Source organism: Gopherus flavomarginatus, chromosome 3 (genome assembly GCF_025201925.1).
Source record: "Gopherus flavomarginatus isolate rGopFla2 chromosome 3, rGopFla2.mat.asm, whole genome shotgun sequence".
Taxonomy (NCBI): Eukaryota; Metazoa; Chordata; order Testudines; family Testudinidae; genus Gopherus; species Gopherus flavomarginatus.
Genome location: NC_066619.1, coordinates 135,573,704 through 135,590,400, shown reverse-complemented (window position 1 = coordinate 135,590,400; position 16,697 = coordinate 135,573,704). Strand labels below are relative to the sequence as shown.

Below are 16,697 nucleotides of genomic sequence, written 5' to 3'. Positions count from 1 at the left end.
GCTCAGTGGTTTGAGCATTGGCCTGCTAAACCCAGGGTTATGAGTTCAACCCTTGAGAGGGCCACTTAGGGATCTGGGACAAAAATCAGTACTTGGTTCTGCTAGTGAAGGCAGGGGGCTGGACTTGATGACCTTTCAAGGTCCCTTCCAGTTCTAGGAGATAGGTATATCTCCAATTATTAAATTTTTTGGTGGGTGAGTAGTTGGACTTTGCACTAGGTCCTGAAGTTCAACCAACTTAGGAATGCCAGCAAGGTGGGTGAGATCAGGTGAAAGACAATCTTGGTGGAAGGTCCTTGGAAGACAGTGGCTTCCTGCTTCTTCTGAGACCTTTCCAGCTGAATTACCTGGAGTTGCTCCTATCATTAGACCAGAGAAGGAAAGGGCTGGCTGGGACTGACTGGTGCCCTTCAGCTAAAAGGAGTTGGAGGTGGGTGTTTCCCAAACTATTATGGAATACAGCATAAGAGAGCGCTGCTAGGATCATAGCAGCTTTAGTTTGGGCTCACTTATTCTAGTATTTGGCCCTCTTGACATTACATAAGTTTCCCCTCACTTTGCTGTTCTCAGCCAGAGAGACTTTGCCAAACAGACTTGGATCTTGACCCCCCTTCGGTTATATGATTCTACTGCATCAAGAGATTGAGTTCTAGTATAAGCCTGGATAGTTTTGTTCTTGGATTGCTTACCTCACAAATGCAAGTCTTTCTCCATATGGCAGACAACTTGCCACCGTCCAGTCTTTTGGCAATGCATGATGGAGCCAAAGTGAGTCAATTGGGATGACTGGAAACATGGGGTCAACTTCTCAGTTTGCAACTGTCTCCATCCCATAATGTGATCTATATCCCATGATTTTTGCATTTTTTTTCCTCAAAATCCCACAAACCCACGTGGTCTGGAGCCTGCATAGCTCTGCACTTCTGTCATGACTGTTGCAAGAACAGGGTGCAACATTCTGCAGTATTTGCAGAGCTGAAAGAAGATATGCAGGGAACATGATGATTCCTTGGAGGACAGATTGCTGTGGGACATAGCAAGACCCGATTCTAGGTTGTTGGTGGTCACGGAGCAGCTGCAAGATGGTGGAACACTGGTTCTGGGCCTCAGAAACAAGAACTAACTGGTGGGATCGCACTATTATGCAGGTTTGAGATAATGAGCAATAGCTGCAGAACTTTAGGATGTACAAGGCCACATTCCTGGATGTGTGTGCCAAACGTGTCCCAGTCCTCCAGTGCAGGGACATTAAATTGAGAGCTGCACCAACAGTGGAGAAATGAGTGGCGATCGCACTGTGGAAACGTGCAATGCTGGATTGCTGCCAATCAACTGGGAATCAATTTGAAGTCAGGAAATCTACTGCAGGGGCTGTTGTCATGCAAGTGTGCAGGACTGACTCTCTGCAACGTGCAAGATGTAGTAGATGGATTTGCAGCTGTGGGGTTCCCGAACTGCCATGGAGCAATAGACTGCACGCATATCCCTTTTTGGCACTAGCCCACCTTGCTACAGAGTACATCAACAGAAATGGCGTACTTTTCTATGGTTATGAAAGTGTTGATGGATCACTGGGGATGCTTCATCTACATCAGTGTGGTGGACTGGTCACGGAAGGTGCATGACACTCACACCTTTAAGAACCCAGGATAGTTCCGAAAGTTGCAAGCAAGGACTTTCTTTCTCAACATTGGTGATGTTGAAATGCTGATAGTGATCCTGGGCAACTCAGTCTACCCCTTCTTCCCATGTTCATGAAGCTGTACAATGGGCACCTTGACAGCACCAAGGAGTACTTCAGCTACAGGCTCAGGAGGTGCAGAATGACAGTCAAATATGCTTTTCGTCATTTGAAGGGTTGCTGGTGTTGTTTACTCACAAGATTGAACCTCAATGAGAAAAATATACCAATGGTCATAATTGCCTGCAGTGTCCTGCATAATATCTGAAGCAAAGAGGGAAAACTTTCCATGGGGTGGAGGGCAGAGGTGGAGCATATGGCTACTGAATCTGAACTGCCAGACAGAAGGCCATTAAAAGAGCTCAGTGTGGAGCTATACAGTTCAGGGAAGCTATGAAAGAGCTTTGTAACTGTGAGCCAGAGTAGCATACAGCATAGTGGTATGCTACACTTGGCTCTGCTCTTTTGCAGCCCACTATGAATTGTGGTAAATGCTTTGTATGTATATACAGGAATATAACATTGTTAATGCATCCTTGGATTTTGTTTGTGAATGATCTTCTGAGTTGTGTGACACTGCACAGTGACAAGTAGTTGGACGCTTTCAAGAACTGCTGAGTGCCAGCCAGTGTATGTTGAGAACTAATAAAGAAGAATTTTTTGTTCTGAGTAATATAATTTTATTCTATAACAGAATCTGCTTTGGTTCAGGACAGTGTTTTAAGACTTCGCTGTCTGGACAGGCTACTGAATAAAGGACCAGCAGCCTAACTTCTCCAAGGCTGTCTTCCACAGCTTCATTCTCAGTGGTAGCAGATGACAGAACAAGGAGCAATGGTCTCAAGTTGCTGTGGGGGAGGTCTAGGTTGGATATTAGGAAAAACTTTTTTTCACGAGGAGGGTGGTGAAGCACTGGAATGGGTTACCTAGGGAGGTGTTGGAATCTCCTTCCTTAAAGGTTTTTAAGGCCCAGCTTGACAAAGCCCTGGCTGGATGATTTAGTTGGTGACTGGTCCTGCTTTGAGCAGGGGATTGGACCAGATGACCTCCTGAGGTCTCTTCCACGCTAATCTTCTATGATTCTATGACTGAACTGTGCTGGAGTTAAAAACAGGTCCTGGCTTGCTGCGTAGCTGGATCCCCTGGTTATCTGTCCCCCATCCTCCTCTTCCTCACAGTTCATGGTAGGGGCCTGTGACTTTGGCTTCTCGGATGAATCCATGATACTGTTGGGAGTGGTGGAGTCTCCACTGACTAGGGCATTCAGCTCTTTGTAAAAGCGGCAGGTCTGTAGCTTGGCACCAGCTTGATTGTTGAAGGCCTTTCTGGCCTTCTCATGTGCCTGCCGCAGCAACTTGCCTTTCATGCAACGCTGCTGCTGGTCCCTGTTGTAGCCCTTCTGCATCCTCTGAGAAATCTGTTTGGAGATAGCCACGTTTCTAGGGCAAGTTCTGAGCTGTACCTGCACAGCCTCCTCTCCCTGAAGGCCCAGGAGATCCAATATCTCCTGTCTGCTCCAGTCAGGAGTGTGTCTGAAGCGTGTAGCTGGCATGGTCAGGTGGGCAGTTGCACTCAACAATGGAGAGATGCTAGGTGTGCTCGCCAAGTCAGGCAACCAGGAAAAGGAAGTTGAAAAATTTGCAGGGCTTTAAAGGGGAGGGTTCTTCTGGTCTCCATGACGGCTCGCCAGTGAAGTTCACGATGACCAGAGTGTTCAGTGTGGGGCATTGTGGGACAGCTGTTGGAGGACAGCTGCAGTCGCCCTAAGTAATGCAGGGTCTGCACTGACACTGTCGACGCAAGAAGATCAGCTTTGGCTATATGCCGCTCTTGGCGGTGGTGTTAAGTCAGGGTAAAAGGGCACTTACATCCATAGGAGCCACGTGTGTACGACAAGGCTGACCAAGGCAGGTTTCGTTGACCTTGTTAACTTTGTAGTGTAGACCAGGCCTGCCCAATAAAGAAGGGAAACAGTTAAAGTACTTGAAACTTAAAAAGTTGAGTAAAAGTTTATTTTAACAATTTTTCTGATTCTTTTTTTCATTTGTTGTATGGAATTTTTATTGGGAGAAATTTCTGCTAGCCAGCTTTGGGTGGTGTTAAAGATGGCATTATCTGTCCTAGTTGCAGGAAGGAGAGCCAGTTTTGTACAGTTTTGAGTTACTGAACTTTGATTCTGTTTCCTTTAAACCAAAGCCAGGAAGATGTACACACAAGTATAAGAAGAGGATAGCAGGGATGGAAAACCAAGCCTGTCTCCTTGGAAGCCTAACTGCAGGGAGGGCAAAGACACAACATGCAATCTTACTAGCCACTTCAAGACCTGGCAAACACTTACCAGGGTCGAGTGGCTGCCCTCTGTTCACAGAAGTGTTGTAAAAGGTGGCTTTGTCTTGGTTGGCCAAGCCAGACCCTGCTTGGGCAGAAGGCAAAGACAGGCAAGAGGAAAAATTAGATGGGGGAGGAAAATGCCATAATAGAGGAGGGGCAACAGTAGGAACTTGAATTTTATGTCTCCCCAGGAACTGTGGAGGATTTAGCTGAAGCTGGTGGAGGTGGTGATGTCATTTGTTTCCCCCTTTGTAGGTGGTATGGCTTTAAAGATCAGGCCAACAAAGAGCCGGTGGTATGATGGTAGTTACCAGGGTCCCACTCAGGGGAGGAGTCAGTCAGGATGGTGAAACTCATTCCCTCAAGCTGTTCAATCCACAAGTCTTAGTTATTCAACCCAGCAGCTGCCAATAAGTGATGTTTCCTTCCCCCACTAGAAAAGCAATGCCCAGAAAGGAGTTGGAAACTCCTCTGACTGGAATTGCCTAGTGAAGAAATGAATATAATTGGAATTGCAGTAGACTTCTCCTTTTGTTTCTAGAATCGCTTGGCTCGTTGTCATACCAATCTTTGACCTCACTAGGAGCCCTGCGTGCCCTAGTCACAGGTCTCCCAGCCTGAATGTGCTTCCTTCTCTTTGTACTACAGTCAGTCTACAGCTTCTGCCTGTTTTATTTAACAGGCTGACTATTCTTTTTAAATCTCTCACCCGCTTTGGACAACTAAAAATACAAGCCTTTGCACAACACTGTGGTGCTTGCTTTCTGTTTGACAAGCAATAAATGGCAAATTTCTGTTGGAGCCTCCTCTGCTGAAATGTTTGACGAAAGGATTCCTTCACCCTCCAGAAGCGTGTCCCACGCAGCCAAGCGATCTCGGTCTGACCTCAGTAAATACAGAGACTTCAGGGAGTTAGGGATATGTCTTCTACAACCTCTCCTTACAAGTGGCTTTCTGGGTGAAACCACCTTAGCTGGACAAGTGAGCACCAAGGCTTTCACAGCTTTTTGCCTCTTCATTATTTCTGTTAATGCGAGGGGGTCATGAGTCCCGTCCTAGAAGGTCTGCTGAATGCAGTCTCTGAGCGCGCCTGCTGCAGCCTAGTGACTCCTTACCCTAGGCGGCCAGTCTGCCTAAATCAACACTGGAGGTTTCTCTAAAAGATCAGTTCTAGTTCAAAGGAATTATTGTGGGGCAGTTCTCTGACCTGTGTTATACAGGAGGTCAAACTAGATGCTCATAGCGCTCCCTTCGGGCCTTGGAATTTATAGATCTATAAACCAGATGTGGAAAGGCCTGTTTATCTCACTGCACATGCAAGTCTTTGTAAATTATCTTGGTTATGCTGCCTGCAGAGCAGTGCCCAGAAGGTGAGATATATTGATCCAAATACTTCACAGGTGGTAGTAAAATGTGTTGAGTATGGCTTATAGGAGACTTATATAATCCAATAGAAAATCTCAAGACTCTTTCCTCCACTGTCTCTCAGATAAGTGTTTATTCCTTGGTAATCAGTCAGTATGGATCTCTGGAGGTATGTTTATGATGGGGAAACAATAGTGTACTTAACAGTCACTGGAGAGCTCCAAATGTATTTTCTCCACAGATCCATACTCACCCTTCCTCCATCCCAGCTTTGGAAATAAGGAATAAGTTTAGCCCTGCCTTGTTTCAGAGGTGCACTCTGTACACCTGTATGTACATTGGCCCCATATCACACTAACTGCTTTTGAATGGTTCTGTGACACTGGCATGGAGCATATAAGTGTGGATTAGTGAAGCCAAATATTTGGATAATTCAAGTTGATTTTTATTATGATGTTCCAGGGAACCCCAGTCAATGGTAAATAACCTTGATTTTTCTCTCTCTCTCTCTCCTAGGTTTACAAAGATGAAAGGGTTGTAATCATTAAGGATAAATATCCCAAAGCTCGTTACCACTGGCTAATCTTACCCTGGGACTCCATCTCCAGTCTAAAATCAGTAACAAAAGAGCATCTTGAATTACTAGAACACATGCATGCTGTTGGGGAAAAGCTGATCCAACAATGCCTGCATAAAGATAGCTTGGAGTTCCGATTGGGTTACCATGCAGTTCCCAGCATGAGGTAAGGCTAGATTGTTCAGCCAGTTTTATTTCTGTTATCTGCTGGAGGTGGTATAGATCTCATGCCTATATAGCCAAGTTGTGTACTGGAGTCAAGCCTTTCTGATTTACTGAGATAAGGCCTTATTTTGAAAATTTGCAAATTGAAATTCTTGTGATTTATGATGAGTGTCTGAGTCTCGAGAAACAGGAATATTGGATGTCATTAACAGGTGTAGAGACTGCAACATAACAATCCAGACCATTTAAACCAGAGGTTCTCAAACTGGGGGTCAGGACCCGTCAGGGGGTTGCAAGCAGTGGTGACCTGGAGCCGGTTTGCACCGGTTTGCAAGAGCCGGTTGTTAAATTTAGAAACCGGTGTAGAACCGGTTGCTAAAGGGGTGGGCGGGTGGACGAACTCTGGTCCGCGGGCCACATCCGACCTGCGGGACCGTCCTGTCCGGCCTGCCTGAGCTCCCCCTCCCCCCTCACAGAGCCACAGTGTGCTGAGCCGCTAGTGCAGCTCTGCAGTTCCTGCCACTTTGAGCGGCATGGTAAGGGGGCCGGGCCGGGGCTGGGAGGACGGGTTGGCAGGGCTGCCCGGGGAGGGGAGAGGCAAGTGGGGCAATTTGCCTCTTGCCCTGGGCCCTGCAGGGGCCCCCACAAGAATCTCTGAGGGTCCTCCCGCCTCCGCTTTTCCCCCCTACTCAACCCCCCGTCCCCTGACCTCCGCCCCCCCAGAACCTCTGCCCCATCCAACCCTCCCCCCCACCCCTCCCTGTCCCCGGGGCTCCCTGCCCCTTATCCAACCCCTGGCCCCTTACCATACAGGTTACCCCCACGTCCCCCCTCTCCCGGAGCCTCAGTGCGCCGTGTCCAGGAGCGGCCCTGGACAGCGCTGCAGTGACGTGGCTCCAGCGGGATCTGAGCTCACTACGTGGCTCTGAGTTGGAGAAGGGAGCGGGGCTGCGAGCTCTGGGCCAACTGGTGGGAGCTCAGGCCCCGCTGGAGCCAGGCCACTGAAGCGCTGTCCAGGGCTGCTGCTGGACACGGCGCGCTGAGTCTCTGGGAGAGGGAGGAGGTGGGGGTAAGCGGCATGGTAAGGGGCTGGGGGGTTTGGATAAGGGACAGGGAGTCCCGGGGACAGGGAGCGGAGTGGGGGTTGGATGGGGCAGAGGTTCTCGGGGGGTGGTCAGGGAATGGGGGGGATTCGGTAGGCGTGGGCGTTCCAGGGGTCTGTCAGGGTGGTGGTGGATGGGGTCAGGGCAGTCCAGGGACAGGGAACAGGGCGAGTTGGGTGGGTGGGGAGGTCTTGGGGGGCAGTTAGGGTGGGGGGTCTTGGGAGGGGGTGGTCAGGGGACAAGGAGCGGGGGGGTTGATGGGTTGCGGGTTCTGAGGGGGGGCAGTCGAGGGCAGAACGTGGGTTGGGGTTGGATTGTGGGGGAGGAGACAGGCACATGGGGCTTGTACTCACTGTGCGGTTCCTTACTGGGTCTTCGGCAGCGGGTCCTTCACTCACTCTGGGTGAAGGACCCGCAACCGAAATACTGCTGAAAACTTGGAGCAAGTGAAGACGCCGCTGCCAAAATGCTGCCGAGGACCCAGTAGGGAACCAGTTCTTAGGATTTTGGGAGCTCATTGCTGGTTGCAAGGTTATTACATGGGGGGTCGCGAGCTGTCAGCCTCCACTCCAAACTCTGCTTTGCGTCTAGCATTTATAATAGTGTTAAATATATTAAAAAGTGTTTTTAATTTATTAGGGGGGGGGTCGCACTCATAGGCTTGCTATGTGAAAGGGTTCACCAGTATAAAAGTTTGAGAGCCACTGTTTTAAACTATATAAAAGTTAAACAGGTAGTAGTAGCTATGCTTTATTATTCTCAAGATTTTTTTTTGTTTACTCAAATATATAATGATCGCATCTTTAAAAATAAGTAGAAAAATTTTATAAGAAAATGGCAACTTTAATTAATCTTCTAGAAGTCAGAAGTAGACTTCTCTTTGAAGCCCACATGAAGGTTTGCTCTCCTAACACTGGTAAAAATTGGAGCAGAGTGGTGAATGTTCCAGTTTATGGTGCAGACTGGTTGTTCGAGTAGATGTAGCCGTGTATGCACCTAGCACGTCAGAGCTGGAGAATTTTGCCTAGCAGTACTAATAGAGGGTAGCACTTGCACCTTGTGGCCATAGCCCTTCCGCATGCTACATGCTGTGGCACCATCTCAACCCCCCCCTTCCCTCTTAGTTCCTTCTTACCATCCGTCCTTGGCTGGAATGGGAGCGCTGTGTAGTTCTTAACCTCACAATTCCTCATCCTTTGACTTAATTGCATGTAGTTAGTTGGTACCCTGGCTTAGTAAAGTAGTTTTCCCTGGTGATACCCTCAGCAGGATTTCAACGTTGTCTGGTGTGGGGGGGATCCCCAACAACGACCCTCACACAAGGTGCTTGCTCTGCTTAGGCGAGGCTCACGTCAAAGAGTGGTTTTCAGTTTGTAAATTGTTCACAAAAGGGACTCAAGTGGCTGGAGACTTGTGCCTGAACCAGAGCCTTCTCAAGCAGGCCACAAGGCCTTTTTCAGTACCAAGGCCCACGTCCGATCAGAGGTTGCCATCCGTGAGTGGTACTGGCTCATGCTCTGGAGCCACTGCCTCTCCAAAGAGGCGTAAAACCACTCTCCTTTGAATGCACCAAAGAAAAGGTCTCAAGACCAAGCGTGACACTCGAGATCTCAAGGAGACTCTTCTTACTCCTCCAGGAAAAGTATGGCTACTGCTGGCATGTGGGATGGAGCCTCTGTTCCACCACTCCCCAGTACCACATAGGGATGTGAGAGGCCCCATATCGCTGACCCTGGTTCCAGCCCCAGGGCGTCCGTTGAGTCCGGTACTGACAAGGGTAATGCTGACATTGATGGTGTCCACATCAGCAGCATATCGGGTGGTAGCGATGGTGGACCTCCTCTGCCTTTCCATCCCGAGCTCTGCTTTGATTCAGGACTTCTCCACAGCTATGTCATCCACAGCTTCGCTGTCTGGACAGGCTGCTGAACCTTTGAGTCTGTTGGTACCGCATCCTGATGTTGCCTTACCACCATCTGTGGAACTGAGTCTGGTGCCGGGCTCAGCACAACGAACCCCATTGGCACCAGAAAACTCCTTAGCACCGCTGCATTTCATGCTACTGATATTACTGTGGTGGCACTCCCTGCCCTCCACCTCTACACTGTCTGCTGATTTTGGGACTGACGCCACTCCCAGCACTGGAGACAATAGAGGCATAGTGGGTGCTGGCTATGCCGTTTTCACTGTTGACACAGGTAAATTGGATGACTGTCTAAATTTACAGACCAGCTGCCTGAAACCTCCAGGGAGGAATTTCAGGCATTTATTGCTGAGGGCTTCTTGGTGCCCAGAACGTTGCTACAGTTTGTGTTAGATGTAGTGAATACTTCCGTCAGAGCGATGGCCTCAGTGGTAACCATGAGGATGGCATCCTGGCTGCAGAAGTTGGGTATTGCTCCAGATGTGCATCAGCTATATAGGATTTCAACGGTCAGGTTCTCTTTTCAAACAAAACTGAAATCCTTCAAGGATTCTAGAGCTAGTGTATGTTCCTTGGGGGAGTATACACAGGCAGTGCAAAATTGCCAGTATGGTGGTCACAGCAACAATACTGCCTGAACTGCCTCTTTGGACAATCTTTTCCTCCCCTGAGAAAGTTGAACTACCAGGGGCAGAGACATTCAGGTTCTGGGTTCAGCCAGTTGACATAATAATAATTGGAGATATACCCATCTCCTAGAACTGGAAGGGACCTTGAAAGGTCATCCAGTCCAGCCCCCTGCCTTCACTAACAGGACCAAGTACTGAGTTTTGCCCTAGATCCCTAAGTGGCCCCTTTAAGGATTGAACTCACAACCCTGGGTTTAGCATGCCAATGCTCAAACCACTGAGCTATCTCTCCCCCCTCCCCCCGGACCCATTTTGACTTATTTGTGCAGAGCAGAGTTCCAGTCATGACTTCCACTACCCTGGTCCCTGACATTTGGGGACAGGCTAGCTCACTTTCACAACGTTTGGTGCTCAGTTACCACCAACAGCTGGGCCCTAAACACCATCACATTGGGCTATGCTATCCAGTTCTCCTGCACTCTACCTCCCCACTCTGTCTCTTCCTCTTCAGGGACCCCTCTCATGAGATACAGGTCTGGCTTTGGGAGTTGTGGATGAGGTCCCTCCGGAGTGCCAGTGTCAAAGTTTTTATTCATGGTACTTTCTGGTTCCCAAATCTGGTTCCCTGTCCTCAATCTCTGCAACTTCAACAAATATATCAGAGACCTCAGGTTCTGAGTAGTCCCCTTGCAGTATCCCTCCCCGTGTTGTCTCAAAACAACTGGTTTGCTGCTCTGGACCTTCAGGACACTTACTTCCATGTGGCGATTCTCCCAAGCCACTGAAGATTTTTCCAATTTGTCATGGTGAACCACCATTTTCAGTGCACATCCTTCTTTTCAGTCTGTCTTCTGCCCCCCAGGTTTTTACCCAATGTATGGTCATGGTGACAGCGTACCTCAGGAAGAAGGGAATCCTTGTCTTCCTGTATCTGGCCAACTAGCTACTAAGGGGCAGGTCCAGAGATGTTCTCTCTCACATACACGTTATGCTGTGCTTACTCAACCCTCTGGATCTCATCCTAAACACTGAAAAGTCACCTTTGGTCTCCACTCAGAAAATTGAGTTCACTGGGGCCCTAACAGACTCTGTGAGTTGGAAAGTATTTTTGCTGACCATTTTCACGTGATGTGGTGCCTTTGTCTCACTCTGCAGTCTCAGCCGTCCATGACAGTTCGGAAGTGCCTGAGGTGCTTGAGCTGCATGTCTGCATTCACTCAGCTGGTTCAGTTTGCAAGGCTGCATCTTTGCCTTCTTCAAAGGTAGCTCAAGAGCAGCCCACCTTCCAACCCTTCACCCTTTGGACAGTTTGCTCTGCCTCCCTCTATTGATCCTAGACTCCATCCTGGCAGATGGTTCAGGACCTTCCCTTACCCGAGGTGAAGGTAACGTAGAAGACTTACCTCTGTGGGGACCTGGCTCCAGCCGCTTTTAAATTGCTGGGTCCGGGGGCAGCTGCCCCATTCCTCCACCCCAACGGGGGGGAGGGGGCAAAAGGCAGCACTTCGACATCGGCTGTATATGGGACAATACCGACAGCCACTTCTTACCCCTACTGGCGCACTTTCACCCCGCCCTTACCAACTAGGATTGTTGTCACTGATGCCTCCCTGATGGGTTGGGGAGCACATCTGGGGTTGCTGAGAGTCCACGATCTGTGGTCGGAGCAGGAAGCTTCACTCCTGCATATCAGTGTGCTGGAGCTTTGGGCCATCTACGATACCTGTCACACTTTGCTAGACTGCATCAGGGGCTCAATGGTTCATGTATTTCCTGACAATACAAGTGCGATGCATTATTCTATAGGCAAGGAAGAGAACACTGGAGTGTGATCTGCCAGGAGGAAGTCGGGCTGTGGCTGTTCTGGATCGCAAAGAGTACCACTCTGATAGTCGATCACTTACCCCACTTTCTGTGAGTGTTGCTTGCGACTCACTAAGTGGAATGCATGTTTGCGTCTACTCAAAGAAATGTTTACTTGTGTAACTGTTTGAGATGTGATGCAGACGTGTATTCTATGACCCAGCCTACATCCCCTCTGCATCTGTGGGCATTTGGTGTGAAGGAAGGGTCAAGGCAGCACCACTTCATCTAGCCAGAGGAGGGGGTATAGTCTTGAGGTGCAAGTGCCGCCCCCTGTGGGTACTGTTAGGCAAAGTTTGCTGGCTCCGGTGCACTGGGCATACACACACCTAAATGGAATACATGTCTGTATCACATCTTGAAGAACTACATTTTGTCTTGAGCCTTGACCAAGGCTTTAACCTGGTTACAAAGCACAGTTAAGGTCCAGGCTGTCCTACAAATTACAGCTGATTTATGGGATGACCATGTTGCCACCAGGTTGTGAGAAGTGGTTGAATTTGTAGTACAGATAGAGCCAAAGGCTCCGACTCACATATAAACTTGGGCTAAAGTGCTTTCCTAAGTCCCCTGACTTAATGTTGCCCGCCAAGACACATGCATGCCCTCCCCCGCCCCCGGGAAAAACCACCTGCTGAGAGTGTGGCATTCATTGGAGTTGCACTAGAAGTAATTCTGGGCTGCATTCCTTTCTGCCTCCTAATCACCTTGTTTTATCCTACACAACCTTGTGAGTTGCCTTCCTTGCTAACACCATTTTCATCAATGTCTAAGTTAACTCCCTGTGAGTTACCATTTACAGCTGTTTGATCCCCACATGTAACTTACATCCCTGATGAAAATGTCCCAGAGACATCCAGAAGAACTGGATCTGTTTAGGGCAGGTGTGAACTTGTGCCACAGTGCTTAGTAGGGAAAGGATAGAATCCTTTAACATGCTTATCTAGCTAACGTTGGTGTAATTCTTTTGTAAATGTAAAATCATGATTACTTGTGTTTCAGTCACGTACATCTCCATGTAATCAGCCAGGATTTTGATTCCCCTTGCCTTAAAAACAAAAAGCATTGGAATTCTTTTACTACAGAATACTTCTTAAACTCTCAAGGTAAAGACTTTATAAAATTTACTCCATGATGTATAATTTTATCATTTTCATGTATTTTCAAAGCTAATATAAATCTTAAACTGTGTTAGAAAAAGTGGAAGGTCCTGCTTAGTTTTGGATATTGGGTAACATTGGTTTTCTGACAAAACTAGCACACAGCATTTGATTGGCTTTATGTTTAACAATGGGACAGCCTCTTCTATTTCCAGGTGGAATAGCTGAAGAAAGAATGTGGAATGTTGGGGTAGAACAATCCTATTCTGCAGTGATAAAATGCTGTATAGGTAAAGCAGTGTGCACACTCCTCATAGATACCAAATGTCTTTGTTTCCTTCAGATGTGATAGAGATGGTAAAGACCAAAGGAAAAGTTCTGGTTAAAGAAGGGACCTCTGAGCTCCTCAAGTTGCCCCTCAGATGTCATGTGTGCAAGCAACACCAGTCTACCATTCCACAGCTAAAGGAACATCTCAAGAAACATTGGCCAAAGTAACTGTAAAAATCACTCTGAATGCTGATCGGTCTAAGGCTAAAAACAATCCCCCAAAACTTTTTGTCAAGTTGCACAGATTTTTGTTTTTAGCTGAATTACAAATTCAATCCTGGAAAGGTTCCTTGCTAGTACAAACAGCATACGACTGACACTTCTTTATTAACTTTTCAGAAGACAAATAAAGTAGCCTCAAGTTCAGTATTTTGTAGATTCACTGTGGTCCTGCACTGTATCTGACTGGGAAGTCTCTCAAGGGTTTTTGGGGAGTTGTCAAGGTTTCTTCCCAACTCTGAATTCTAGGGTACAGATGTGGGGACCCGCATGAAAGCCCCCTAAGCTTATTTACCAGCTTAGGTTAACGGTAAGCTGCCACCACCAAGCGTGTTTCAAATTTTAGGGGACAGCCACTTGGAACTCTGCCTTTTCCCAAAGATTTTTCAAGTCTTTAACCCTCCATTTCCTGGGCAGATTTGAGACTAATTTCTCCCCCTCACCCCCAAGTCCTTATACCCCTTTTCCTGGGTAGGCTTGAGAGTATACCCTCACCAATTAGTTCTGGTGAACACAGATTCAAAACCCTTGGATCTTAAAACAATGAGAAATCAATTAGGTTCTTAAAAGAAGAATTTTAATTAAAGAAAAAGGTAAAAATCATCTCTGTAAAATCAGGATGGAAAATAACTTTACAGGGTAATCAGATTTAAAGAGCCCAGATGAACCCCCTCTAGCCTTAGGTTCAAAGTTACAGCAAACAGAGGTAAACCCTCTAGCAAAAGGAACATTTACAAGTTGAGAAAACAAAGATAAAACTAACACGCCTTGCCTGGCTGTTACTTACAAGTTTGAAATATGAGAGACTGGTTCAGAAAGATTTGGAGAGCCTGGATTGATGTCCGATCCCTCTTAGGCCTTGGCTACACTTGCAGATGTGCAGCACTGGGAGTTACAACTGTCTTCGTACAGCTGTGTAGGGAAAGCGCTGCAGTGTGGCCACATTTGCAGCATTTGCAGTGCTGTTGGGAGTCCTGCATTATGGGCAGCTATCCCACAGAGCACCTCATCCCGTTTTGGCGTGGGAAGGGGGCAGAGGGGGCGGGTCATTCTGCTTCCTGTCCCAACGCCCCGTGATGCATCGCTTAACATCCCAGCAATCCCTGTTTTTCCATCCACATTTGGTACCATCTTGACTCTCTCAACGGTTTCTGTGCAGCACGATTTCTGTGGGAAATGGAGCCCGAACTGCCGAGGAGTATGCTGACGAGTCTCGCCAGCACATCACGTTTGGCTGTTGAGCTATTCCTTAAGGTCCAAAGTGATGAGGAGTTTAACGATGATTGCGAGTCGCCTGACGCGTACGACATGAAATTGCTGCTGGCATTCACGGAAATGCCCAGCACCGTGGAACGCTGCTTTTGGGCTTGGGAAACAAGCACTGAGTGGTGGGATCACATCGTCATGGAAGTCTGGGATGACAAGCAATGGCTGCAGAACTTTCGGATGAGAAAAGCCACTTTTATGGGACTGTGTGCTGAGCTTGCCCCCACCCTGCGGCACAAGAACACAAGATTGAGGGCTGCCCTGCCGGTGGAGAAGCAGGTAGCTATTGCAGTCTGGAAGCTGGCAACTCCAGACAGCTACCGATCGGTTGGGAACCAGTTTGGAGTGGGAAAGTCGGCCGTTGGAATTGTTTTGATGCAAGTTTGCAGGGCCATTAATCGCATCCTGCTAAGAAGAACCGTGACTCTGAGGAATGTGCAGGACATTGTGGATGGCTTTGCACAAATGGGTTTCCCTAACTGTGGAGGGGCGACAGATAGGATGCATATTCCTATTCTGGCACCACCCCACCTAGCATCCAAGTACGTTAATTGGAAGGAGTATTTCTCTATGGTTCTCCAGGTGCTTGTGGATCACCGTGAGTGTTTCCAGGCCAGCCTGTGCTAATGTCAATGAAAGGTGCATGATGCACACATCTTTCGGAACACTGGCCTGTTCAGGAAGCTGCAGGCAGGGACTTTTTTCCCAGAGCGGAAGATCACAGTAGGGGACGTTGAAATGCCCATTGTGATCCTTGGAGACCCCGCTCACCCGTGAATGCCTTGGCTCATGAAACCGTACACAGGGAGGCTTGACAGGAGCAAGGACTGGTTCAACTACAGGCTGAGCTGGTGCCGAATGACTGTGGAGTGTGCTTTTGGCCGTTTAAAGGGGCGCTGGCGATCTCTGTATGGGAAGCTAGACTTGGGGGAAAGCAGCATCCCCGCAGTTATATCCACATGCTGTACCCTCCATAAGATTTGTGAAGGGAAGGGTGAAACATTCAGTCAGGCATGGACCTCTGAGGTTCAACACCTGGAGGCTGAATTTGCACAGCCAGAGAGCAGGGTTACTAGAGAGGCCCAGCACAGGGCTACAAGGATCAGGGATGCCTTGAGGGAGGAATTTGAGGCTGAAAACCAACAGTAATGTTTGGTGCCTTGCACGGGAGTGAAGTGCAGTGGTTACAGTGTTAGTAGGAATCTGTTTTTCCTAAGCTGATTTGCAGTGCCTGATTCTTTCCTGGGCTAAGGTATCTTTTGACTTTCTGCAATAATAAAGACTGTTTTCAAAGCCAAGAATTCATTTACTGAAAAGAAAATAACTTTATTGACAGACTCCTAACATTTTGGGAACCTAAAAGGGCAGGGGGGTGGGGTGAGGAACTGTATAGTCACAGGTTTGAATATGTCCTGTCTGGAGTGCTGTGCAATGACTGCTGCACTTCAGGATGACTCTACTGCATGGTGATGGGGGTTGAGTTCAGAGGGTAAGGGTCGTAGTTCTCAGGGCTGGTTGGTGAACGTACAGGTGTTGGAGGCAGCTGGTGGTGGTAAGAACCTGGATGCAGGGGAAGGGGGTTTGGAGCTGACATTGGGGCACAAGGGAAAGAGCTTTGGGACGGGAAGGGGGGAGGGGGGCGGCCCAGTAGTGCTCTGCCTGCATGGCTATGAGTGCCTGGATTGGTGTGCCAGGATGCTTATCAGCTGGCTTGTGCTTTTCTTCCTGGCTGCTGCATTTTTCTGGCAGATTCTGTTTTCCCTTTCCCTCCAGTCCTGCACTTTTTGATTCTCTCTGGCAGAGTGATCCATAACTGCTTGCAGCAGGTCTTCTTTGCTTTTTCGCGACTTCTTCCAGAGGTTTTGGAGTCTTTGAGCTGTTGATAACACAGGCAGCCGAGAACTCAAGGTTGCTTGTAGAAAGGCAAAAAAGGCGACAGTTAACAGAAGCAGCATTGTTTATATCAGACAGTTATTCCCACACAGTGAAGGAGTTTACAGTCTTCACAATAGCGTAATTTTCCCATACCAAAGAGACCACACACAACCCACAGGAGCCCCGAAATGGTGAGTAAGGGGGACTGATTGCTTCAGGGCTGTACTGGGGTTTCTGTGCGTTGGGGAAAGCAAACAGCTGCAGGGAGC

The 16,697-nt window shown here is 48.2% G+C and overlaps 1 protein-coding gene across 6 annotated transcripts in view; it reads left to right on the top strand.

Moving 5' to 3' along the window:
* APTX (aprataxin) overlaps positions 1-13,434 on the top strand; it is a 33,250-nt gene extending 19,816 nt beyond the window's left edge. For 4 of the 6 annotated variants that reach the window (XM_050948300.1, XM_050948301.1, XM_050948303.1 and 1 more), the window contains 4 exons: positions 5,894-6,120; positions 11,582-11,689; positions 12,641-12,744; positions 13,082-13,434. In XM_050948300.1, coding sequence (XP_050804257.1) covers positions 5,894-6,120; positions 11,582-11,689; positions 12,641-12,744; positions 13,082-13,236 — 594 coding nt within the window. In that variant the 3' untranslated portion in view covers positions 13,237-13,434. The remainder of the gene's footprint in view (positions 1-5,893; positions 6,121-11,581; positions 11,690-12,640; positions 12,745-13,081) is intronic. The other 2 variants (XM_050948302.1, XM_050948305.1) reach the window with 2 other exon arrangements.
* The last annotated feature ends 3,263 nt before the right edge of the window (positions 13,435-16,697 follow it).